Here is a 25,254-nt window from a genome sequence, read left to right on the forward strand (position 1 = left end):
TGAATATCAGTTTCATCCTCTGCAAAATGAAGTTGGACTAGATAGCCCCTCTATCTGTAATTGATAATTGTAATGGTGCTGTGGGGCAAGGGAACCAACAACATGGCTATTTTGGGCTCTGTGGCATCTATTTGGTCAGTCTGAGAACTCTGACCAGGTCTTTAATCTCCCTGAAGTTTCCTCTCGAAAACCCTAAACCTCAGGTCTCAGGTATACTCACTCTTACAACCGAAGTAGTTTGTTTGGTCCAGTCTGAAGTAGCCGTCCTTGCAGGAGGTACACTTCTGACCACAGACATTGGGTTTGCAGAAGCACTGTCCGTTGCCCTGTGGACAACAGCCCAGAGGGAAAATGAGGCATGAGAACCGCCAGGCAGGGCTGTTCTCTGAAGGATGTCACCTTCCTTTTGACTTTCTGTACAAACCTTCTATGCTTTGGCCCCCAGACACTCACCTGCTGACATTCAGCCACTCCACTGATGGTACCTCGAGGATCACAGCTACAGCCTGTTGGAAGAGGGTTTGCTTGAGGGTAGAGGGAATAAAGCAAGCCACAGCCAGGAGAGGATAGGGCAGAAATGTGGAAGACCCCAACACCGTGCTGGGGAAGCCTGCAGCCCTAATACCGGCTCAGTCGCACTGGTAAAAATGAGATTAGTGGCTGTGAAATATTGGAGGGGAAGAGCAGACAAGATAGCAGAAGATGGAGTCAACCCCAAATCCTCTCAGGTCTTACTTCTGTCCTTAAAATTCTTCCCCAGAAATAAATAAATAAATAAATAGAAATTTAAAAAAAAAAAAAAATTCTTCCCCGGTCTTCTTAAAGAGAAAGGACATTCTTCCTTACTACCAGAGGAGAGGATTGGAAACTGTGCCACATAAGGAGCATTAGAAGGAATTGGAGACATTTAACCTCACGAAAGGAAGACTTACCTGTCTTCAAAGTACTGGAAGTGAGAGGGATGGGTGGGAATGAGCATTTGTTAAACACTTATTAAGTGCCAGGCACCTACTTTGTGCTAAGAACTTTACAAATTTTATCTCATTTAATTCTTACAACAACCATATGAGGTAGGTGCTATAACTATCCCCAAATTACAGCTGAAAAAACTGAGGCAGCCATTGGTGACATGCCAAGGTCACACAGCTAGCTTTTTAGAGGCCAAACTGGACCTCAGGCTTCTCCATACACTGCAGCACTAGCTGCCTCATATCATGTGGAATAGGGGGTCGATTTACTATGTTTCACTCTAGGCTGCAGAAAAAGGACTAGTAGTAAAGGGGGCAGAGGCAAATTTAGGCTCCATACAAACAAAAGGAGCTGTCTCTTAACGATTTCTTCTTTGGGGGACAACTGCTTCTAAGAAAATATAGTTACTGAATTAAGTTGGTTTTAACAGTTTCATTTGCTGGAGAAGAGTCTGTCTTAGGGTTCTAGAAGAACATGACTTAAATCCAACTCAAAAGTCTGAGACAGCAATGTTGATTTGTATATTACAAGCTGCAGAATATGGGAACAAATAGAAAACAGTCTAATTCAATATTGACTAGGAAATATGGACATCAGGACTGTTCTATGATTGTGGGACAAGTACAATTTATCTATTTATAGACAAGATGAAAATAAGGTTATTAAATGAGATCATTCATAGAGAGGACCTAGCTGTTGACTCAAGAAAGGTTAGGAGTGAAAATAGAGAACAAATTTCAAAACTGTTGTAAAGAAAGACAAGTGTGGGTCTCTGTGTGTGTCTCTATCTCTCTCTTCCCATATTCTCCCTCTCCTGTCATTTGTTGCTGGGACAACTGGTTGGTCAATGAGAGACTGGTGTATCATATATGCCATCTGCTGCTGAAAACAGGAAGAGTGGGAAAGAAGATACTCTTTTCTTTGTTATTATTTACTTAGAAAAATAAGGAAGAGAGAGTATGTTCTGTTCTCCATTATAATTTGACATTAAGAAAGTCAAAGAAAACACAGAACATGTTTCTGCACTGCCACCTGTTCCTTCTGGAAGGTAGAAAAGAAAAAAGCAGACATGGGGAGAGCTTTTTTGCCAGTTTCAGAATAAAGATCTCTGTCTTTTCCCCAGTGAGTAAAAGTCTACTGCACTTGAGTGCTCAGCTTGAGGGTAGATATGGATATTATGGTTGCTATTGAGGCGTGAGTCCAGATGAATTGGAGGTTCAGCTTCAAAGTTGAGAATCTAGTGGCTCAACGCCTAGCTGAAACATGATGCCCAATGTTAGTCAGGCATTTCATGGGGCAGGTCAGCTTAACCATAGAAGCATCTGTTCAATACAGAACTTTTAAGATAGTAAGAGGACATCTCCAAGTCCATAGTCCCTTAGTTGTGAGATGCCCTGGCCACTGGTGCAGCCTAAGTTTGTGCCTTAATGCCCTGGGGTTTTAGCTGTGCTCCTATTCTCTCCACAGACACTGTATGCATTGGTGGAAGAGTGTGAATGAGTTTTAGGAAGGGATGTTATGTAATTATTGGGTGCTTGCTTTGAATTTTTAGTAAATGTTTTGGTTAACTCTGAGTGTTAGTGGTTAATTCATTAAGGGGAAATGTACCGGTAGAGGCTCATAAGATACTGTCAGTGGGATTGGTCATTGACCAAGAGTTACTTCCTAGAACTAATGAGTTATAGTAGTAGCTGCATGGTCAGCTCTGAGGAACCATTCAGAGCTGCCCAAGTGGATACAGGTAGAGATTCCAGAGCCAATCCCAGGCCATGGAGAGAAAGAGTCTGGGGAAATAAGTGGGGTCTGTGTCATACCTGGGTTAAATAAAGAAAAACTTCCTAGCAAATAAAGTGATCCAAAAGTGATCTGTAAGTCATTGGAATGTCTAGTGGAAAGGGTACTAGGGAAAACTCCATGGCAGCCTCAGGAATTAGTGAGTTTCCTTTTATTGTAAGTATTCCAAAGGAGAATGGATGACATCAAGGATGGAGGATGGGAATTTTACCAAAGTGAGGGTCAGACTAGACAATTTCTAAGACAGCTTCAACTCTGACACTGATAGCCCCTGAGGGTGCATAATACCAGCAGTTCCTGACCACCAGTCATCACTGTGGTCAATGTGAGGGGAAGGAAAAGAGGTCAGATGCAGAGGGACTGACAGTGAAGGGGGGAAACCCTTTGTGTCTATTCCAGACTCCGGAGCGGATCCCGCTCTCCCTCCCCACCTCCTGGCAGGTACAGTCACTTACTGCTGCAGCCATAGGAGTTAGCTGGGCTCAGATTCCAATAGAGAGGCTTGCACCTGTCACACCTGGGACCCTCCACATGAGCCCGACACTCACAGGAACCCTGTGGTTTTGAAAGAGAAGACAGTAAGAGCACTTGTATGCTTCACTGAAAACCACCAAGCAAAACTATTGCCACTATTTCCTTTCAATTATCCTTATTATTGGGAGTACAGAGACGTGATCCTATTGAGTTTCAATTTAGTTTAAAACTGAATAACCTGATATTTGGACAATATATTTTACCTTTCTAATTATGTTGTGGTAAATTATTCGAGTTTTCATTTCCTAAACCAAAATCAAACAAGGATGGGGAAGGAAAATGGGGTAGGAAGAAGGAAAAACTATTCTGGTATTAACATTTCTCTTTGGAAAATTCATGTGCAGATAATGAATAATACATAGGTCCTAGATGTCACCTTTGAGACATGACTCTTAATTACAGCAATCTCAAAGTCTAATTCAGAATATAAGGGCACCCCAGAGGAGAAAATATTCCTTTTCTCCATGACTAGAACTGGCAAACAGAAGTCCAAGAAAGACTCTGGGCTATGGATACAGAAGAATAGGAGCATAAACAGGCTTTGGAATCAAGGTCTCCCAATCCTCAACCCTGGGCTCTCCTCACCCTGCTCCACTGATATATAAATCCCTATCCTGTATTGAGTTCAGAACACCTGCAAACTTACCTCAGAGGATGAGGAGCTGACTGAGACCTGACCGGCTGGGTCGCAGGAGCCAACTGTTGGAAGAAAAACAAAGGGAGAATGATCTCTGAAGCATAGGTCAGGTGCTAGGATGATTCCTATCTTTGTTCTGGAATCCCAAATGATAACAGAGCCCCATGGTGCAAAATGGGCCATCTAGACCTAAGGAGTCAAACAAATGGCCCTTCCCAAGTGCAACCCAAAATAGATTAAATTGGCAATTGGGAAATATTTTACCAAAAAAAACCAAACATAACAAAACATAAATAACATTAAAATGTAAAACTAAGTCAATATGCAGCCTGTAGGGAAGTGGGGCCTATGGCCCAAATCTAGCTTTGTGGAAGGTTTACCCTTCCAACAAAAATATACATCCTGTTGTCTCATCAAAATGATTGAGGGACTCAGCAAACTGAGCAGAGGCCCTTCTGGTCCGGCCTCCAAAAATGCATGACATCTTATTTATTGGCAGATAGTAAAATCTAAGGGATAGGCCCTGCAGGGCAAGCCTTAGTTTAATTCATTTTGAAAGTAATAAAATGATATTTCTCTTAAAATATCTTTCGAAAATGTAGCCTGCAGGGATCCTTATGAACAGAATAGTGGCTCCTGTTTCCACTTGTGTTTGACATTACTGATCTAGACCTCAGTGTCGTCAGGGACTGGTGGCACATGTGCGTGTACAAACAAGTGTACTTTGCTTTAGCTATCCATTAAACAACCTCAGAGACACACAACCTATGTATAGATAATATGAATATCTTTTTTTTAGGGTTTTGCCAACCCTATGTGCAAGCACACAGACATACACATTTGCAAAACATGTTACATTCCCCAGGTCAAATAAATGATCACACGCACCCACACACATACACAAAGAACAGGACCTCTGCGCTAATTCTGGGCCCCGGGGAGGCTGGGGGCAGAGCCCTCTAAGTTCTGGAGGGAGGGGCAGACCTACCTTCACAGTGGGGGAACCCGTAAGTCCCTGGTACACACGTGTCACAATGCAGACCAGTCACTCGTGGCCGGCAGTTGCACTGCCCAGTCTCAGGCTCACAGGTGATGTGGAGGGACCCAGCTTCAGAGCACTGACAAGCTATGGGACAAGGAAACATGATCAGTCTCCCTCCCTCCGTGCAAGACCCCCATGCACGTTCTGCCAGGATGGTGTGCCTCCGTGTCTACTTATAAAAGTTACCGGGAGACTGGCAGGGGAGGGCAAATGGGAGACGCCCCCATTTTATAGATGAGAGTAAAAGAGATTCTGTTCTCCCTGTAAGGTGGGTGCTGGGGAGGGAAGTCCTTAGAGGAAGATCACTCACCAACACAGTTGGGGAATCCATAATAGCCAGGGGCACATTCCTGGCAAGCAGACCCGGCATAGCCCGGCCGACAGTGACACATTCCAGCCCCGCTGCACAGCTGGTCCAAGGAGCCGCGAGAGTCACAGGAGCAAACTTGGGGGAGAGGACGCCCAGGATCAGACCAAATGAGCTGGTGGGTGACTACCTCTTACTCTAAACCCCTCGGTCTGTCATTCAAGGCCCTTCCTAGTCTGGCCCCCACCATTCTTCCTAATGTCTAGAAGAAACAAGGCTTTGCATCCAGGAAGCAGTTAAACATTCTTGTCCTTTCTTCAGTGTTCCCCTAATACCTGTGTCTTCCTGTGCCTTGGTTTCCTCTTGCTTGAATACCTGCTCCTCTCCCCCACCCCTCCCATAGGCACACTCTACTTCTCCACCACCTGTCCGCGCTTTCAGCCTTCTCCTCGGACTTCCTCCGGCCCCCTCTAATCCCCTTTCTGGACCCTTGCCACTGCTGACCAGACAGCCCCTCTCTTCTCTCAGCACAGGCAGTGCCGTCTCAGCCCCCAGACACTTCCCTGGCTGCCCTCGGGCCTTGCGCCCCCCGGGGGCCCTGCTAACCTCGGCAGTGGGGGTACGAGTGGTAGCCAGCTTGGCAGCGGTCACAGTGCGGCCCATCAAACTCGGGGCGGCAGAAGCACCTCCCAGACTCGTCACAGGCCTCCGGCAGAGTCCCCGCAGGGCTGCAGCCGCACACTGCGGGCACAGGGGACTGCTCACAGCGCTGCCCGAACGGCCTTCGGTCCCCGCGCCCCACACTTCCCCCAGGATTGCCTCCCTCCCAGACTTGGAAAAGGGAATCCTGGGAATGGCTTCCAAGGCCTTTTAAATGTGAAGGGCTGTGTTTGACAGTTATGTCAGTGACTTAGAGGTAGAAACAGAAATGAGTGTGTCTCTGTCCCTCTCAGCTGTAAATCACTGGGAGATATAATGGGAAGAGCTTAGAGCCAGAATCAAGAGCCCTGGGCCAGAGCGCCAGCTTAAGAACTAAGCTTGTGAATTCTGGCAGGCCAGTCACCAATCTGTACCTCCATTTTTAAATCTGTGAAATGGGGGTAGTGATACTCTTACTTCCCGCCTGCCGTCATGCTATGGGTGCTGCGGGCCTGGCTGTGTGAGTGGGCGGCACGTGGACGGGAAGCCCTGGGAGGGGTGACCTACGTTGGCAGAGGGGGTAGCTGAAGTAGCCGGGGGCACAGCGGTCACAGGCGGGGCCTTCGAAGCCAGTACGGCACACACACTGTCCTGTCTCGTTGTCACAGCTGCTGCCAGTCTGGCCAGGCCCAGAGCACTGGCAGGCTGGAGGGGGAGCAGAAAGCTGGGTGAGCAGGGGGACCCTCAGACCCCAGACCCACCCTTGCACAATCCCTGGAAGATGGGGACCCGCGGACCAAGGACTGGAAGACATCAAGACCCCAGGGTCACATTTTCCCTGCCCCAACCCACAGTGGGACCAGAGCCAGAGCTTCCCTTGTCCTCCTGTCCCGAGGGCAAGGTGGGAGCCCGGGCCGGGCACTCACGCAGGCAGCCTGGCCCAAAGAAGCCTGGGGCACACTGTTCGCAGTGCACACCCTGGAAGTTGGGCTTGCACACGCACTGGCCAATGTGCGGGTCTTTGCGGCAGGCGTTTCCCAGGGTCCCGGCGGCACTGCAGTCACAGTCTGGGGGCGGAAGGCAGAGGTGTTTGCACATGGCCTCTCCCATCCTGCCCCTGCCAGTCTTTCGCTCTAACAGCCTCTCTGAGGGGCCTTCCCTGAATAATCCCACACGGACACCACCTGGCATGGGCCCAGAACTTCTCCCACTGCTCTGTCCAGATGCATACAGTTTAGTGGGAGCTGGGAGAACCCAATGGCAGCGGCTTGTGTTTGCCCAACAGATTGGTCAGGTCTGTATCCCTTCAGACTGAGATACTCCACAAGGACCAGGAGCTTCTGTGACAGAAGGGGGAATATGAATTATGGGGGGTATGGCCTTTTCCAGGCCCCACTTCCATTTGTGGGGCTCCTTTCCAGAGGCAGAGGGAATGGAGCCTCCTAAAAGAAAGGGAGGTGGGGATCACAAGTATTAGATACTTACTCACGATCTGCCCAGCTGGAAGCACCTGTTCCCCAGTATCATTGTGGGAGAATGAGGGTACAGCTAAGGGATTCAAGAAAGGAAGAGACATCGTCAAGTCACACAGATGCCCAGCTGTATTTCTGTCTTTCACTTCTGGGATGCTTTTGCGTACCCCTCTCAGCAGCCTGACAGACCCTATCTCAGTCCTTATTCCTCTGGGACCATTCTACTTTCATACCTAGAACTAGCTCATAATCATACATAGGCACTACCTATTTTCCCTCACTTGGGATACAGCCCCAGTTTACTGCTCCCAGAAGTACAACTCATATCTAGCCTCCTCTCCTCAGAAAGCTTTCCTAGATTTATTCCAACTACAACACTAAGCCATTCCCGTGGCCCCACACCCACAAATTCACATTTGAGTCAGCTGCCCTTTGGTGATTTGATTAATAGCTTCATTTGTGATTCCCACTCATATGGCAGTTCTGTTCTCTGGAAGCCTAAGTGACCAAAAGCTAGCTGTAAGGGGGAGGAGAGGAGTGGAAGAGGAACCAAGAAAGCCACTGACATTTCCCATCCAAAATACCTGCAGGAACACAATGTTCCCAATTTACCCCAAAGATTTGGGGATGGGGAGAAGGAACACCACAGACTTGTGCTCTCAGAAAGCCTATCTTGTTTTAGTTTATAAAACCCTGGGACTATAAATAGCCGGAGGATTGGGAAGTAGCTACGTGACCTTAAGTCCCTTCATTTTCCTGGCCCTCATTTTGCTCCTCTATAAAATAAAAAAGCTGAAATAGAGGATAAGAAGACCTTTCCAGCTCTCACATACACCCATTCTAGATGAAACTCCAGATACATACAAGATTATCAATCAAGAGACAAAGACCTGTCCTTTCCACAGAAGTCCCAGAGCACATAAGACAGAACTTGTGATTTACTTCTCTGAGGGAAAGACAGACACACCTACGACTGAAACCCCAGGAACGGGCTTGCCTCCCCCCAACCCCGGCCTCCTCCAGCGCTTGCACTCACGATAGCAGTGGGGAAAGTCTGCGAACCCTTTGGCGCAGGCATCACACCGCTCCCCTGTGTAGTTGGGTTTGCAGTAGCAGCGGCCGGTCAGGTCCTCGCACGTCCCATCAGTGAAGTCTGACTCACAGTTGCAACCTGGAACGGGCACAGGACCGCTGAGAGGCAGCCGGCCTCCCTCCCTCCCGGGCGGCCCTCGCAGCTCTGGGTTTGACCAGGAAAGGAGAGCCTCGGTTCTGCCCCCGTGGGAGGCCGCTCCGGATCTCAGCCTCCTCCTCGGGAGCACGAGGAGAGCGCCGCGCGCTGGCGCCCCAGGACTTCGGAGAACACATGGGGGGAGCCCCTTCCTGCCAGGCCGGTGCCCACTTACGGTAGCAGACGTAGGGAGAATCGATGGGGTGCTCGGGCGACCGATAGTAACCGGGGACGCAGCGCTCACAGTTGATGCCGGTGGTGTGGTGCTAGAGTCAGTGGAAGGGGAGAAGGGGAAGACTGAGAATGCTTTTCCGCACAGATCTTCTGCGGCTGCCAGGCCCCACTTCTGGACAAAACTAGAGGAGGGAAGCCCCCCTTCCAGCACTCAGCCGCGGCTAGCTTATTCTCAGCACGAGGGCAGCCACTTCCCCGCTGGGGATCTAGGGCAGCTATCCGCCGGCCCGGCGTGCAGAGCGACAGAGAGCCTGTTCTTGGCCCCGGAACCCAAATCTTGGTTCTAACCCTGTCAGCTCCACAAGGCGGCTCTGAGAAAAAAGCCTTCAACAACAGCATATGGGCATTCTTTGGGCTAGCTGTGTGACCTTCAGCAGGTCAGTGACCTTCATTAGACCTCAGTTTCCTCATCTGTAAACTGGGAATTGTAAAGGCTGTGTGTTTATAAAGGAGAATTATTGGTTTGGTGAGAGGGCTTTGCATCAGTTTACCTGGCAGTCAATGCAGACACCGCCACCTTCGTAGACGTTGTCCTGGTTCTTGCTAGCTCTGTGCCGATCCACTTCTGGGTCATAGTAGCAGTCATGTGCGTGCCCATGACAGTTACAGGCTGCAGACAGGAAGAAGGACTGCCTTGTGGCCCTGCCCAGCCAGCCAGTCACTTCCCCTCGTGGGCCCCTCTCCGCCTCCTCAGGTCTTCCAGGGCCGCCCCGTTGGGGTGCAGGGTTTGGACGCCTCTGGCCATGACCCGGCTCCAGGTCAGTACAAAGTGGGCCAACAGCCCGCGGGGGGTGGGAGGGGGACAGGGCCCCTGGTTTTGCCGCTAGCCGGCTGTACAACTTTGAACGAAGCCCCTTACTCTGGGCCTCCAGCTGCCGCTCTGGGGGCATGGAAGGGCTATGGCACAGCCCCCGAGGGCCGCACGAGCGCCCCGTTTATAAGTGCCTTGACCGGGGAGGTGCCCAGGTGGCCCCCTGCCGGCAGGGCTGCGAAGACACTCACACTGACACTCGTTCGCGTTGTCCATCGTGGCTGGTTTCCAGGGCAGCTGGTGGAAGCCGGGGCAGCAGCGGTCACAGGCACCCCCGCAGGTGTTGTGCTGACAGGCGCACTGGAGCCTGGAGCAGACAGGACAAGCAAGGGTGAAACGCAGTGGGGGCCGGGGGGGGGGGGGGGGCGCTCAGGGCAAACAGGCCCAGGAAGCGCCAGTGGTTCCTCTTTCCAGGTGCACAAGACTCGGAGCTAGAAACAATGGCCAGGACCGGTGGCTCCCAAAGTTATTGTGTTGATAGCAGAATATTCTTTGCTTTGTGGAGCTGTAGGCATACTGAACACTCAGGCAGGCAACCTTAGTTAGAGTCGGGAGATGACTCCATACACAATAATTAGCAAAGCGCAGTCAAAATTCAGAAGTCACTCATCACTAAGGTAAACAGATGATGGACCCAGGTGGGCCCTTCTCATTCCTTACAAACGGGGCAGGACTAAGCAGATGGCCTCAGTGCAATTGCTGAAAACAGTACCTTCTCATGAGCAACTCCTGAAAAACCCCTCTAACCAGTCATTCCTCTTTTTAAAAAATGGTCAAAGGAAACAAATAGGCCGTTTTGGGAAAAACCAAAATAATCAATAAATAGATGGAAAAACACTCTATAAATAAATAAAATGCTACATGGCCTGGGAGTGGGAAGTGTTTTGGTAGGGGAGGAGGAAGTATCACTAGAAGACATTATATAACTTTTTCTAAATCTGAGGTTAAATGAATCATTCATTAAAAAAAAAAAAAATCCCTACCACCCACACTATAATGAAAGGATTATCTTCTATAAACCTTAAGGGCAAATTAATTGGTTGAGTTATTTTGGAAGAACTGCTTTCAAGTATGTTATAGCAAAAGAGAAATGAACAAGCAGCTGAAAGGTCTGAGTTCAAATCCCAACTGATCCACATCCTAGTGAGGTTGAAGCAAAGTAAGCTCCTTAAACTTTCTAGGTCTCAGTTCCTCACCTGTAAAATAAAAGAGTTGGAATAGATGATCCTTAAGTAGGTGATCTCAGTTTGAATAGTCTATAATAATTTTCTTTCTCTCCTCCTTGATTTAGAGGAAGGAATGATGTCCAATCAGTCAAATGATTATATAGGAATGTAGACAAAGCAACCAAAACTTGGCAATAATACAGAGGTTTCTTGATTGGTTGAGAATGATGTAGGATTGTAAGTCAATGAAAAAAGTTGGCCCAAGGCAACCTGAGTGATAAATCTCTAATGAGAAAGGGAAAAATAGAATCAGCATGAGGTGAATAGGATTTAAAGATGGGAAGGAGGAATCTAAGACATCTTCTAGTCCAACTGCTTCATTTTACTGCAGGAAACTGAGACCCAGAGAAGTGATAACACATAGTAAAGATCATGAAATTCATAAATCTAAAATTCAAAAGGAACTAGCCCCCTCATTTTATAGATAAGAAAACAGAATTCTCAAAAGGGAAAGGGATTTGCCCAGGACCATCCAAGTAGTAAATGGCCTAGAAGGGATTTGAACAGAGATGCTCAGACTCAAATCCAATAATCTGTCCACCACGTCACAATGCTTCTGCATAGGGTAGCCTCATGGGAATTTGACAGTTTGAAGGAATCACTTCAATCATTTATAAGCACAAAGAAGAAGGATGAGGGTACTGTGCTTTCTAGAGCCCCCATGCTGAGGTACCAAAATATACCATCCAGACTAGCTCTCTGGAGGATCTTGGGACCAGCCCAAGTCCTTGGTCTTAGTGGAAGAGTGATGAAGCTGGAGACCCACAAGGATGGTCAAAATTGGAGTCTGTTTATTTCAAGTCCTCTCAGCCCTTAAATACCTTAGTACGATTACATTACTATAGCACACTGAGTATGTGCCAACTATAATACCATTACATTACCACTGCACACTGTGCAAGTAAGCACCCTACTATTGACATGTAAATGCCTCTCTATACTGTAAGTATCCCTGCTTCAAGTAGAACACAGGTGGTCAGATCCCCCCTCCCCCACCCCCTTCTCAGGAAGGGTGAGACATCCCAAGGGGAGATAAGAAATGAACTAGACATTGTCAGCAGGTTCCCTCTGGGCTGAAAGGTCTTATACCTCAACAAAAGTTCCCCCACGGTCTGTGCTTCTCTATAGATGAGGACAGTTCAGAGTCTAAGATGGAATCATAACATCACTGGGTCACAGTCATAGATCTAGGTATGGAAGACAAAGAAACTGGAAACCCTCAGGTCATATAAATTTTTCAAATTATTTGATTCTCTAGACCTCAGTTTTCTTATCTGTAAAATAAGCTGGTTGTATAAGGTGCTTTGGAATGGTCCCTTTCAGTTGTAAATCCTATGACTTCCTCATTTTTACAGACTAGTGAACTGAATTGGATCTTCCTTAGGAATGGAAATTCCTTGGGAAGAGAGAGGAAGAGGAGGGAAAGGAAGATGGGGAGAGGAGGAGAAGAAGATGGTGGTGAGGGAAGGAGGTGTGCTGTTTCTTTCTTGTATATTCTTAGCACATAGCATAGTACCTAGCACACAGTAGGTGCTTTGTAAATATATGTTGATGTAGTTCTAGCGAAGTTATGTGGTAGTGGTACATGGGCATTCTGGAGTGTAAGAATATATTATTCTTAGGGGATCATAGAGAGTCCAAAATCTTTCTAGATAATTTAGGACTGTAAATCAATGGATAAAGTTGGTCCAAGGCAACCTGAAACTAGCCAGTCATTCCTCAATTGAAAAATGATCAAAGGAAATAAATAGTTTTTGGAGGAAGAAATCAAAGCAATCAAGAAATATATTGAAAAAGCACTCTAATCTACTACTAATAAAGGAAATGCAAATTAAAATGCTAAATATGATCTTAGATTGGTAAAATTAAGAAAAAAGGAAAATGACAAATACTGAGATGGTTTGGGGGAAGCAGATATATTAATAAATTATTAGTGAAACTGTAAACTTATCCAGTGCATTCTAGAAAGAAATTTGGAACTACGCTTAAAAAATTATTGAACTATACATACTCTTGATCCAGTGGTACTGCTACTAGATCTACATCTTAAAGACATCAAAGAAGAAAAGGACTCACGTGTACAAAAATATTTCTTAAAGCCTTACTAGAGAGGAGCTCTCAGAACTTCATTCTATTTAAATGTCCCATGATATTTAAAGGGTACTACATTTTGATATACGAGCTCCACTCATGCTCTCCAACAGATCTCTCCCTTCATCTCAGAAGGAAATATTGCCAGGTCCATTCCTTTAACCTGGAGAATCCCCTCTCCAGGGTTTTTCTTTCCCTTCCTCTTTAATTTAAAGACTAGCTTCTTTCTCTCATCCTCTCTGTCACTCTTCCTCAAGCAAGAGAAAATAATGTTGTGCTGGACAAAGGGTAGCTGGCAGCTCTCTGGTGATATAGAAAGAGCATGAGTACATAAATCCAATTGGTTGGACTAGTTAATCTTCAAAATCCCTTCCAATTCTGAAATGTAAACCCCTAACCACTATAGTTATAATTCTCCCCACTCCAATGAATTTGTCTTAATTATTTGTATCATATTCACATCACGAACTACAAAATTGAGGGATCATTTCATGCTGCTTACTCTGGGCAATAATTGTATCAGATGCTAAAATGGCTGATTATACCTGTAGAAAGTGGAGGAGCTAGACTCAGAGAAGATATGGAGCTTAGTGGACCCAGGAAATCTGGCTAAATGGAAAGATTTAGAAGTTAGCCAACTGACTAGGTAGAAATCTTATACATGCACTTCTAATTACTTCATGCTGGCATATTGTTTCTAAACTGATAATTATCTTTTTCCTTGTGAATGACTTGTTCAAAGATGGCAAAGGGGAAAATAAGAGGGTTCTAGAATTGAGCATGATTATGTGGTGGCTATGGCATTATCTAAGAGAAAGTGAAAAGGTAACTAGAGATAGAATGAGAAATCCCAAATTATGGAATCCAAGCATATCCAAGGGTCAAGAAGGTCAAGAGAACTCAAGTATTTTGGGCCAGTGATTAGATGTAGAGAGCCGGAACTCTGGAGAAGTATACTTGAAACAAGGTGTTAACTCAGTGGAATTAATGAGACACAGACACAAACATTTGGACAGCTACATGAGGATGGACAAACACCCACCCATGTATGAGACCCAAGCACCCCTCCACAGGAAAGGAAGATCTGTAGTGTACACAAACCAGATATGCCCTCCTACTGGACCTTCCCCCAGACCATTAGGTTCTCTAGGTCACATATATACTTAGTACTTACTGTGGTGATATAATAGTTCTCTAAGTTCACACATAATCAGTATGCTGTAATGATGTAATTACAATAAGGTATATAAGGGCTGAGAAGGACTGGAAAAGAAACATTCTATCTTTGACCAGCCTTGTGGTGGTTCTCTTGCCTTCATCACTTCTCCATCTAAAGGCCAAGGCCGTCCAAATGACCTCTAAAGAGCTAGTCTGAACATTACAATTAGAGATCAATTGAGATCCAGAAATCTGTAAAGGAGAAAAGCTTTGGGGTCAAGGACTAGGTACCTTGAGAGGCTAGCATCTCCCCAAAAATTGAAATCAGTGAGGCCCAGAGTGAAATCTCTTAGACTCTAGTCATTCAACAAGCATTTATTAAGCACTTGCTGTATGTCAGGCACTGTGCTAAATACTGGAGACACACAAAAAGGTGAAAGCAGACCCTGCCCTCAATGGGCTTGCTTTCTAATGGAAAAGACAACATATAAATAACTAGGTATACACACACATATGTTCTAGAATACATGAAAGGTAATAATCTTGGAGAGAAAAGAACTAATAGTTGGGAAGACTGGAAAAATCATCTTCCTATAGAAAGTAATAGTTAAGTTAAGTTTTGAAGGAAGTCAAGAAAGCTAAGAGGTAGAGACAGAAGGGTACAGAGCATTCTAGGCATAGGGAACAAAGAATACAAAGATACAGAACTTGGAGATGGAAATTTTCTATTTAAGGGTGGCTTGACTATAGCATCTATGAAAGAATTAGTGTAAAAAACTAGAAAGGTAGGAAAGGACCAAGTTGTAAAAAAAAACTTTAAATACACATGCATACAAATGTCACAGGTAAGTAGATCTGCACTAATTCCAAGTCCAACACTCTATCCAGAGCTCTATCTCAATCATCCAGGACCTGATTATCCAGCTTCTCCTGTATCCCTTCCTCCACTCCTCATTTTCCATTTCCTATTGAGAAATATTGACACCAGCTGGAGAAGAGGCAGAAGTAGCTGAATCATATAGGTAGAGTGGTTTGGAGATTATCTGTGGGTACTACTCACTTACCAGAACCACAAACCACCAAGAGTCAGCCGAGAGATAGGGAAAATTCTCCAGCTTTGGATTGGCTCTCTAGGCACCAAGAACCAGCACTGGAAATACTCAAAAGAGACTGGTTTTCCCCTCATGAGGCCACAAGCTCCTGATCTCTGGAGACCCCAAACAGAAGCCAGATACTCATAAGGAATGCCATAGAGAAGAGTCTTATATGGACAGAATGTTATATTAGAATTCTCTTCCAAATTTGAGATTCTTTGATCTTATGAGATTTCTTTGATTGAGAAACCAGGGGACCATTAGAACTCAGGAATTGGCTAGGACAAAGGCAAAGGCAGACAGCGGGACCTGGCTTCCTCCAGGGGAGCTAAGAGAAAGAAACACTCTGGCTTGGACTGGGACTGGAAGCTAAGCAGGACCCAATTGGAAAAACTGGAGCGAGTACCTCCATTCCCACATTCTTAGCCCTGACATCAGTTCCTGATATTAGTAATAAGCTGTTTTCCCACCACCCACCCTTTCCCAAAGCCTTAATTTTGAGAACTGCAGTCCTTCAGTCGATGCCCAGAATAAATCTGTGCCCATGGTAAAGAAGCTCCCCCCGCCACCCCCATGGCTACGGCTGGCACATTCCAGCTGCCGAGATGTCACTGAAAACAGAGGCCGCCTGTGTAGGGGTCTAATTTGCCGGACATGGGCGTGGGTGGGAACTTGTGCAGGCTTCATCTGTCCTGGCTCCAAGCCCCCTCAGACTGGTTTCTGGAAGTTGGTGGTGGGAAGGGGGCCATCTCAGGTTGAAGGAGCACCCTGATCCCACACCTGGTCCTGGCACTGCCTTCCCCCCTTCCCATTTCCATTATTTTTCCAAGCTCATCTCCCTAAATACATAAATAGCTCCAAATCCATGGAAAACAGGCTGATAAGGACAGAACAAGCAGGGTGGGGAGAAAACAGGAAGTAAAAGGGGTGGGAGAAAACAGAGACTGTCCAGCAGTTCAGACCAGCACCGAGGAAATGACTGACCCATCCCTGATGGACACACAGTCAGACACAAACATTTGTACGGCTACATGAGGATGGACAAACACCCGCCCCGGAATGAGACCCAAGCACCCCTCCAGAGGAAGGGAAGATTTGTGGTGTACACAAACCAGATTCGCCCTCCTAGTGGGTCTCCCTCTCCCTTCGATGAGTCAGTCAGGTTGGGCAGACAGAATTGGTCCGTTACACCGATGAGGGGAAATGCGAGGCCGGACGTCTACAATCGCAGGCCAGGAGCCGAGATCTGAATCGAGGCTTTCCCACTCCTGGTTCAGCAATCTTCCCATTGCAAGCACACTGTGTACTGGGAGTGGGGAAAAGAATGAACAGGACCTCCAGGTCTTCTTACCTGTAGGGGTCTGTGGGGTCTTTGGCATCGCAGACGTCCGCGTGACCGTTGCAGACACAACGCCCGCCAATGCTGATGTCCTTGATGCTGTAGTAATACTGCAACAGGGGGACAAATGAGCCTCCCCCTGGTGGCCCTCCCACCCACCCAGAACCTGCCGGCAGAGCATGGCCAAGCTTCCAAAAGGCAACTTTTCAAAATCTGGTGGCACTAGTCTCCTCCCCTGCTCAGACTGGGAATCCCACAAAGGCCAGTCTAAGGGTGTTCTCAAAATGGGGTGCTGACCGGCTGCACTGTCAGAATCAGTCCCAGGCGGGATGGAGGGGACCCTCGCTTAGATACTACTTTCCCCCCGTCCGTGCTATTTGGCTGGTAAAAAACACTCTTCCTTTGATCACAGGCTTCCAAGAGAAGAGGCATCAAATAGAAGGCCTCAAAAACGCCCGAGTGCTACTCAAGCCAGATTAAAATATAATTGGGAAATAGATGACAAATAAAAACATTACAGAGATGATGTTAACTTATGGTTCTCAGAGTCACTATGCAGCAGCAGGGATCCATTTCTATTGGATTCAGCACCGCTGTTCCAGAGTTTCTAGACATGAGACCGCAGCCTGGTTACCAGCATGTGGTCTCCTTGCTTGGGGTACTGCCTGAACATCCTAATTTCCCGGGCACCCCCAGCTATGGGTGAGAGGCTCACCCGGCGAGTGACTGTGGGGTCTCGCAGCGCTTTCCCCATCAGGTGGCCAAGGAGAGTATTGGTGCGTAGAAAACGAAGGCGGATGTTGGTGGCCTTGGTGAAATTCCGAAGGAGTGGGGAGTATGAGAAATTCATGGCCCCCGGCCGCCCATTCACCAGAGACACCACGATCTGAAAGCACAGAAGTCGTAGGAGACTGGGCCCCCAAGCAGAGGTGCTCAGCCAGGCCCATCTACGTCCTGCTCCGCAGCTCCCAACGCTCCTGGGTGGCTACTTCATTCAGGGATACCCCAGAGGCTGGCCAAAGGGAGTCCCAAGGCAGGCGCTCTTTCTTTCAGGAAATGTCCCAAGGATGTATTTCCCACTGACTAGGGAGCTCCCTAAGAGCAGGTGTGGATCTCTCTCAGACTGGAGGTTCCCTCAAATGAAGCATTATGCCTCTTTTCTCTGCCTCTATTACAGAACCATATGCTAGGGTTTAAAAGCGCTCAGGCAGAGAGTCAAACAGAAACAAAAGCACACAGGTTGGGCTTTCGAGAAAGTCTGTGTGTGGGCTCCAAGTGTCTTGACAGAAGACACAGACCGCTATTCCCAGTTCTCAGCAGAGAACTCAAGAGAGCTGGGGACTCATGTAAAGTCTATGAGATGAGTTATTTTCGTAGCTGATTTTCTGAAACCTTTTCCACCACTGACTTAACCCTTTGGCTCCATCACTCTGAGGCCTTCATCCCTCCCTACCTCCCGAGTTCCCACTTCCTGTTTGCCCAATACCTTCCCTTTCCATTAGGACCATTTGAAATATCCCTTTATATTCCCTTTCTTCCCAGCAGCCACAGCCATACCTCTCCATTTTCGAGGGGTACAATGCGAGAGTACTCAGTGGTACAGATGACATCGTCATCCTGAGTGATCCGCTCCAGTGTCCGAAGCCCAAACTTCTCGATGCAGTCCCTCTTGGATGCTGTAGGAGAACAGATATATGAGGCAGGCATGGGTGGGTCAGGGAGAGTTAGGAACCTTCCAAATTTCACCAGAAGGTACAAGAAATTGAGAAAGCAATAAGGCCACAATGAAGAAGTGGAGCCCAATTTGGACTTTCCCAAAGGTAGGCTTTCTCATTTCTTTTCCATCTGAGGTCATTCTCATTTTGTATTCCTTTCTCCACTAGTGACCTTACCTGCCCCTAAGGTACTCAATGAGCATCTCAGTACAGCTAATTCCTAAATCTAAATATGCAACACTAATTTCTTGGGGAATTACCAGTTGGATATCTAGTCAGCATTTCAAAATCAAATTATACAAAGCTGCACCTATCTGCAACTTTAAAGAGATCATCATTATTATTCTATTTTGTTATCGTTCAGTCATGTCTGACTTTATGATCCCATTTATGGTTTTCTTGGCAAAGATTTTGAAGTGGTTTGCCATTTCCTTCTCCAGCTCATTTTACAGATGAGGAAACTGAGGCAAGCAGGATTATGTGACTTGCCCAGGGTCACACAACTAGTGTCTGAAGTCAGATTTGAAGTCAGGTCCTCCTGATTCCAGTCTGACGTTCTATCCACTGTTCTACCTTGTTACCCTATTAAAAGAAACAGATTTTAGAATTATTGAACTCAGAGGTGGGGAGAAGGAGTCAGGAACTGAGGCTGAGGAACTGAGAAATTAAGAGTATTTGAAGGAGAGTCAAATGTTGATGAGGGCAGGAGTGGGCAGAAGAGAAAAATTGTCAAGTGGTAACTTCTCCACAGAGAGCCTTTCTTGTAACTTGAAGTTGATAGTGTTGTCCTTTCTTTAATTCAACCTTATTATTCTTGTCTCTGTATCTTATAAACAGAATAAATCCCTGGAGGGTAGAGACTTCTATTTTTTGCTTTTGTAACATACCCAGTACCTTGGTCATAGTAAGTGCTTACTAAATTTTGATGAATTAAGCTTGTTTCTTGAGATATGTACATGTTATGAGTATGCAGGCATACAGCAATCAGGCTGGAGTGGGAAAGATTCAAGATAAAGATGATACAATCCAGGCCCACCGAGATTTATAGACTAGTAGAAAGATAAAGCAAGTACAGACAAAACTATAACTCAAGGTGTAAGTAATGCTCTCCAGGTTTTTCTTTTAAAATAGAAACACCCCTGAAAGGGAAAAACTAGTTAGTCTTGAATACTTCGGAGGGAGGAAGGTTATTTATATTTTTCTCCCAGACAAAGGGTCTCTAGGGCCTCAAGGTAGGATTGAGGGAATCAAGATAAAGAAGGGAGAGATAAAGTATGGGCCACTAGAGGCAATATTCTCCAAGTTTACAATTGTGCTAGCCATGGGAATAAGTCTTTTTAGAATCACAGAATATCATAGCTTAATGGGACCTGAGAACATATATTAACCAAACTAGACAGAATTTAGAACAAAGAGCTACAAGGGTCCCTAAAATAAGAGATGCCACATATTTAACCAATGTCAAATTGCTTTCTGTCTTAGAGAGAAGGAAAGTAAGGAAGGAATAGAGAAAAATCTGGAACACAAAATCTTACAAAAACAAATGTTGAAAAATATCTTAATATGTATTTGGAAAAATAAGATACTATTGAAGACTCAGAGAAATATTCTAAGGGTGAGAATTGTGGAAGATGCTCCACTATTCCAGGTACCTAAGAAGCAGTCAGTGGGGCCCCTATTCTATAAACACAGTTTTGGCAATTGCAAGAGCCAAAAATACCAAGCAATGTGGGCTGCAGGAGCCGAGATGTATGGCAGCAGTTCTCTGGCATCTCCCATGCCCACTTTGTCACTGGTTTGTTCATGGAGACCCTCACAGGGCAGACAGGGCAAGTTTGCCCTCTAGATCTCCTCTGGACATAGGTCCCACTTCTCCACCATCATCCAGCTCCCTCCTGTGGTAGGAAGGCCAAGGGTCACCACTTAGAGTCTACTCACAGGCAAAGTACTGCCACGGTTGGTAGGTGAGTCCAAAATCTGTGGATCTCTCGAGTACCCAGAGGTCTGGCCGTGGGGAGTTGGCAAACTTGATGAGGACATAGGCCACGTGAAAAAGCTGCAAAAGAAGAACCGTAGGTGAGGGAAACGATAAGGAGAGTGGAGTATTTCCTCAAGTAAGGCTACCTGGACTGATGCCTACCTGGCTTGCACGAGTCCTTCACAAAGCTATGTACATACTAGAAGAGGCTGAAGCAGTAGAAATAAAGACAGATCTGGAGCGAGGAAAACCCAGGTTCAAATTCTGCTTCTGACATTATCTTCTGTGTGACCATGGCTAAATCACTTACCTCTCTGTAAAACGAGGTGGTTCACTAGATGGCTGCTAAGATCTCCTCACATTTTAAACCTATGATCCTCACATTCTAAAGCCATTAACACTCTGGAGGGTCAGTGTCCCTAAAAGACCCTTTAGAGGGTCTTACCATCCTACCTGGGACTATAAGCCAAAGACTTGCTCATGGTATGGTGTGCATCCGCACTTGGCAATCTCTTTTATACTTTGATGGATCTGTAATCTCTTCCATATGAAAACTCCCTTTAACAGATAATGAAAACACACAGAAACAGGAACAGTCTTGACTCTGGCACTTATTTATGGGGTCATCTGGCAAATCAAATTTCTTTCTCAGGGCTTCCATTTCTCCATCTATAAAATGAGGGCTAGAATGGCATTGTCAATCTCAAAATAAAAAGAAGGGTCATTAAGCCATTCCTAAGGACATTTGTAGACCACATAATGACTTAGAAAATCACACATATGTATTATTTCTTTTTTTTTTATTCATACACCAGCACATTAAGATTGGATAGGAATTACAATTTAATTGGGTTCTGGCTGCACTTGGAAGTGCTGTGGCATGCATGTGACACTTCTGTTTGTCACATGGAGATGATCTTCTCATTTTTCCAATAAGATTTTTTCTATGTATAATTTATCTCTTAGCATTAGAAATCAGCTATATCAAGCCAATGATACTCTTTGGCCTGGTTCCCTGGTAAACGACAACTCACACAGGTGAGATTGCTATGGTGGGGGGAAGGGAGGTTGATCTTAATTTGTGACTGCAGTTAGGGCTCAGTCTATAGATTAAAGGAGAGGCTGATTTAGATATATCACCAACAATAAACTTGAAGATCATGAGAAGAAAGAAAAGGATCCCTCAGTAGACCCTGCCTCATCTTAGTCTGAAAACAAGACTGAAAAATGGACTAGATTATTTACACAGAAATTTAGCCATTATCTTTGAAAAACTCAGGCCTTCTATCAGCCAGTATCTTACATGTGCAACGGTGTGGGGGGCCCTGGCTGGAATCCCTTCCCTCTCAAAGCAGTTAGCTTGTTCAGAGGACTTTCCCATTCATCATCATGTCAAAAAGGGCTGGTGTGGGGAAGAGAGATAGAGATGAGGAGAAGAGGTTGGCTTCTTGCCTAGTCAGCATCCCCTTCTCCTTAAAGGACTGGCCATTGGACCAAAAAAAATGACCTCTCACTCCCAAAGGTGGTGGAGGGTCCCAACCCAGGGGGATGGAAATATCTGGACCCCTGCCTCCTTTGTGGGTCAAGGACACAAGGATCGGAGTACTCTCAGGATCTTCCCTTCTCAGCATAAACCTTCTTTGGCCCCAAGATGAAAGTTAGAAGATCAAGTTGTTAAGAGAATGAATTCATCCAGTTCCTGACTCCGCTATGATACTACAATCATTATTCTCCTTCTTCTACCTAAGTAATATTTTTGATAATATTTTTGCCTCAAAGAGAAAGCTGTATTTCTCCAGCCAGGTACTATGAAATTCTGCCCAAAGCTACCAGGATCTATTAGATGAAGTATATCTGATAGAGAGACTGTACTTGAGCATCTAGGTTCATGGATCCCCCACACTTAGGATGAAAAGTTGGATGGGGCAGAGACACAGAACCTGTCCGAGGGGATCTAGCCCTTCTTTAATCCCAATGTCCTCCAGGATAATCCTCTCCAAGGCTGTGTAACATTTTACAAGTGTGGATTTTGGCCCAAGTTGGGTCCATTGACAATCAAGTTATAGATTTAGGGAATCTGAGTAATTCTGCTCTGTCTGCAGCAGGCAATTTTCTCATGCTGAGCCTATCTCTTCCCAGAAAATAGCCCTACAAATAGCCTCCTGGATCTCCATTTTCAGGAAGGCGTCACTGAGGCTGAGGAAGCAAGGAGACTTGGTTTATTTTGTTTTATTCTATGCCCCACCATCCCAGTACACTTATGCTCTTCCCAAACCTATCCCAAGATCCCTCAAAGAGGAAGTCAGTGGTGGTACGAAGGAAAGGACCATGGTGAGGACTTGGATCACATTCTCACTCTGCCAATCAGGATTTGTGTGGTGTGCCTCATTTCTCATCTCTGAGCTAAGGGGTCTGGATGCGATGGCACCTAAGGCATTTCTGGCTTTCAGTGCTCTGCTGTTCTTCTGAAATTCCATTCTGGGATCTGGCCCTCTCTGACTATCTCCCTTCCCCTCTGCTTATTTCTCTCCATGTCATTCTTTTATAATTGGAGAGCTTTCAGAATCTAGAATGATTAGAGCTTTGTGGCCGGAAAGACCTGAGAGGAGAAAAATCAGCTCTGGCAGTAACTGGAAAGACAAGGATGCAAGGTGACATTGCCTCTGGGGTGAAGAAGGCCTGGGGGAGCCCTACTTGGGTCCTTCTCGCCCCCTTGACAGTACAGGCTTTACACACCCTCCCGACAGCTCCTTTCCCTCAGCTCTCTAGAGCTCAGGAGGTGTGGGGAGTGAGGGGGCTCCCCTACATTCTTCCCCTAAGGAAAGCTAAGCAAAGCTACATTCCAGAGAAGGTAAGCTCCCTCTTATCTTCTTCTTGCTGCCCCTTGAGTCAAATTAGGGAGGAACCCAGCTTCTCTGGAGGTTCCCAGCCCCACCTCAACTTCCTTCATTCCAGGAGGGACCTCAGGGCTGGGGTTGCTCAGGGGTGAAATCAGAAGGAGGTCTCTCCTTGGAAAAGCTTGGAACCAAATCCCTGGGTCCTAAATCCCTGGAGCTGCTCTGGTGCTGCCTGTGAATTTTGCGGAGCAGAGTCTGAGGCAGGTCAGCCCTGCCGGGCTCTGAGTGCCCATGCCTCCCACCCATGGGCAGAAGGGCCAGAGCATCCCCTTGACTGGAGCCCAGAGTGGGAAATGACTTCTTTCCTGCATGATGCCCTGTGCAGTAAAATGTGTAGAAAAGGACTTCTTAGTCCTTTCTTCCCTTCCCTACTTCCTCCACAAAAGCCAGTAGCTGGATAGTAGACAGTAATAAACTTCGATTTAGGAAGGGCTGGGTTCAAATTCTGCCTTAGAGGTTTACTATGTGATCCTGGGCAAATCCCTTGGCCTCTCAACCTCCTCATCTGCACGACGCCAGGGTTGGACTCAAGGGTCCCTACAGTCTCTGGTCTAAATCTGTGCCCTGTTCCCTTATTCCAGCCCACAGTGACCTCACTCCTCCTCTGTATACCAGAGCGCCTGGCATGGGGTTGACTTCATATTTGCCAAACTGGCTACATAGCCCTGCCTAACAAAAGTCCTGGGAAGAAGGAAGCAGGATAGAGTCCTTCCCAAGGGGAGCTTCTGTTTCCTGAGTGGGGGGCTGGCCCCCGATCCCTCACTTCTCCTGGAACCTGGGTCACACATGCTTCCCTGGGGAGGGCCGCCTGGCTCTCAGGCTCGGTATGGGACGGCAGCAGCGAGTGGGCACTGCCTCCCAATCCTGAGGCCCTGAGGAAATCAAGACAAGTCTGGCCTTCCAAACCAGGAGACACAGAGACCCCGTAGAATCAGCCTTGGGCTGTTATAGCTCTATTTCCATGCCCCTCCTACCAGGTCCCTTTGTGTCCCACAGGTGTGGGTGCAAATGCACCTGTCATTCTTACCTAGACTCAAGTAAAGACCTATAGGGCAGCCATTAATACAGTAAATTACACATAGTAATGTTTAATGATTGCTTTTTCATTCATTCATTCATGCATGCATTCAAATACATGTCAGTACAAGGAGATTATGGGACTGAGAGCTGGAAAGGACCTTAGAGATCGCCTGATCCAAATCCCTAGTTTTATAGGTGAGGAAATTAAAGGGAAGAGAGATCAAACCCATGTCCTTCCGGCTCAAAATCAACTCCCTCTCCCTCTCTCCCTCAGCCCTCCAGTCTGGCTGCTGCTTTTCTACCTATGCGGCTCCAAGTTAGAGCCTTTGAGCCTCCCATCAGCAGTCCCAGCCATGCTATAAATGTATAGCTCTCTGGAGGAAGGTGTTCTATCCTGGAGAACAGGACTATTGGAGACAGGGGGTGGCGGGAAGAAGAAGAAAGGCTATTCTGGCTCCCCATGCTATTGCTGTGAGAGGGGGATCCACAGTGACCAGAAGATGGACTGGGGAAACAGAGAGGGAGGGCAGGGCAGTCTCCCTGCTCTGGCAAGGGGAGTGTGCCCTCAAAGTGAGGACAGATATGCAATAAAGTGCTCAGACCCACTCAGACAGAATCATCCAGAGGGGATGAGCAGAGGAGTTCTGGAAACCTTACCCAAACAGACAAGCAATAGGGAAAGTCAACGAGCACCGGACTTGGAGTTGGGAGATAAGGGTTCAAAGCCCAGCTCTACCATTCACTCAGTTTCTCTTCTTAGAGGCTGCTGCAGGAATAGACCATTGGGCTTGAAGTTAGGAATCCTGAGTTCAAATCTCAACTCAGGCACCAGCTGTGAGAGCCTAGATAAACCATTTAACCTCTCTTTACCTGAGTTTCCTCAACTGCAAAATGAAAAAACTACCTGGCAGGATTGTTGTGAAGATCAAATAAGATAATATCAGTAAATTAGCACATGCCTGGGAGTCACTACCTTGTAAGTGCTCATTCTCTACAGGGAACCTTTCTGGGTAAGTAGAGAAAAGGATGAAAATGTTTACTCTCATTGCTATCACCATTTCTCAGGAAA

The 25,254-nt window shown here is 46.5% G+C and overlaps 1 protein-coding gene across 1 annotated transcript in view; it reads right to left on the reverse strand.

Annotated features, from left to right (window-relative positions):
- LAMA5 (laminin subunit alpha 5) overlaps positions 1–25,254 on the reverse strand; it is a 118,863-nt gene that overhangs the window by 42,592 nt on the left and 51,017 nt on the right. The window contains exons 3-20 of the mRNA XM_051976700.1: positions 20,229–20,346; positions 18,133–18,251; positions 17,291–17,461; positions 16,588–16,685; positions 9,859–9,974; positions 9,348–9,466; positions 8,798–8,888; positions 8,431–8,565; positions 7,408–7,470; positions 6,849–6,989; positions 6,490–6,627; positions 5,890–6,024; positions 5,287–5,421; positions 4,923–5,060; positions 3,944–3,996; positions 3,219–3,318; positions 454–506; positions 221–326 (exon numbers count right to left, since the gene is read on the reverse strand). Of these exons, the coding sequence (XP_051832660.1) occupies positions 221–326; positions 454–506; positions 3,219–3,318; positions 3,944–3,996; positions 4,923–5,060; positions 5,287–5,421; positions 5,890–6,024; positions 6,490–6,627; positions 6,849–6,989; positions 7,408–7,470; positions 8,431–8,565; positions 8,798–8,888; positions 9,348–9,466; positions 9,859–9,974; positions 16,588–16,685; positions 17,291–17,461; positions 18,133–18,251; positions 20,229–20,346 (2,029 nt within the window). The remainder of the gene's footprint in view (positions 1–220; positions 327–453; positions 507–3,218; positions 3,319–3,943; positions 3,997–4,922; positions 5,061–5,286; positions 5,422–5,889; positions 6,025–6,489; positions 6,628–6,848; positions 6,990–7,407; positions 7,471–8,430; positions 8,566–8,797; positions 8,889–9,347; positions 9,467–9,858; positions 9,975–16,587; positions 16,686–17,290; positions 17,462–18,132; positions 18,252–20,228; positions 20,347–25,254) is intronic.

The sequence above is a fragment of the Antechinus flavipes genome, chromosome 2, assembly GCF_016432865.1.
Source record: "Antechinus flavipes isolate AdamAnt ecotype Samford, QLD, Australia chromosome 2, AdamAnt_v2, whole genome shotgun sequence".
NCBI classification, from domain to species: Eukaryota; Metazoa; Chordata; class Mammalia; order Dasyuromorphia; family Dasyuridae; genus Antechinus; species Antechinus flavipes.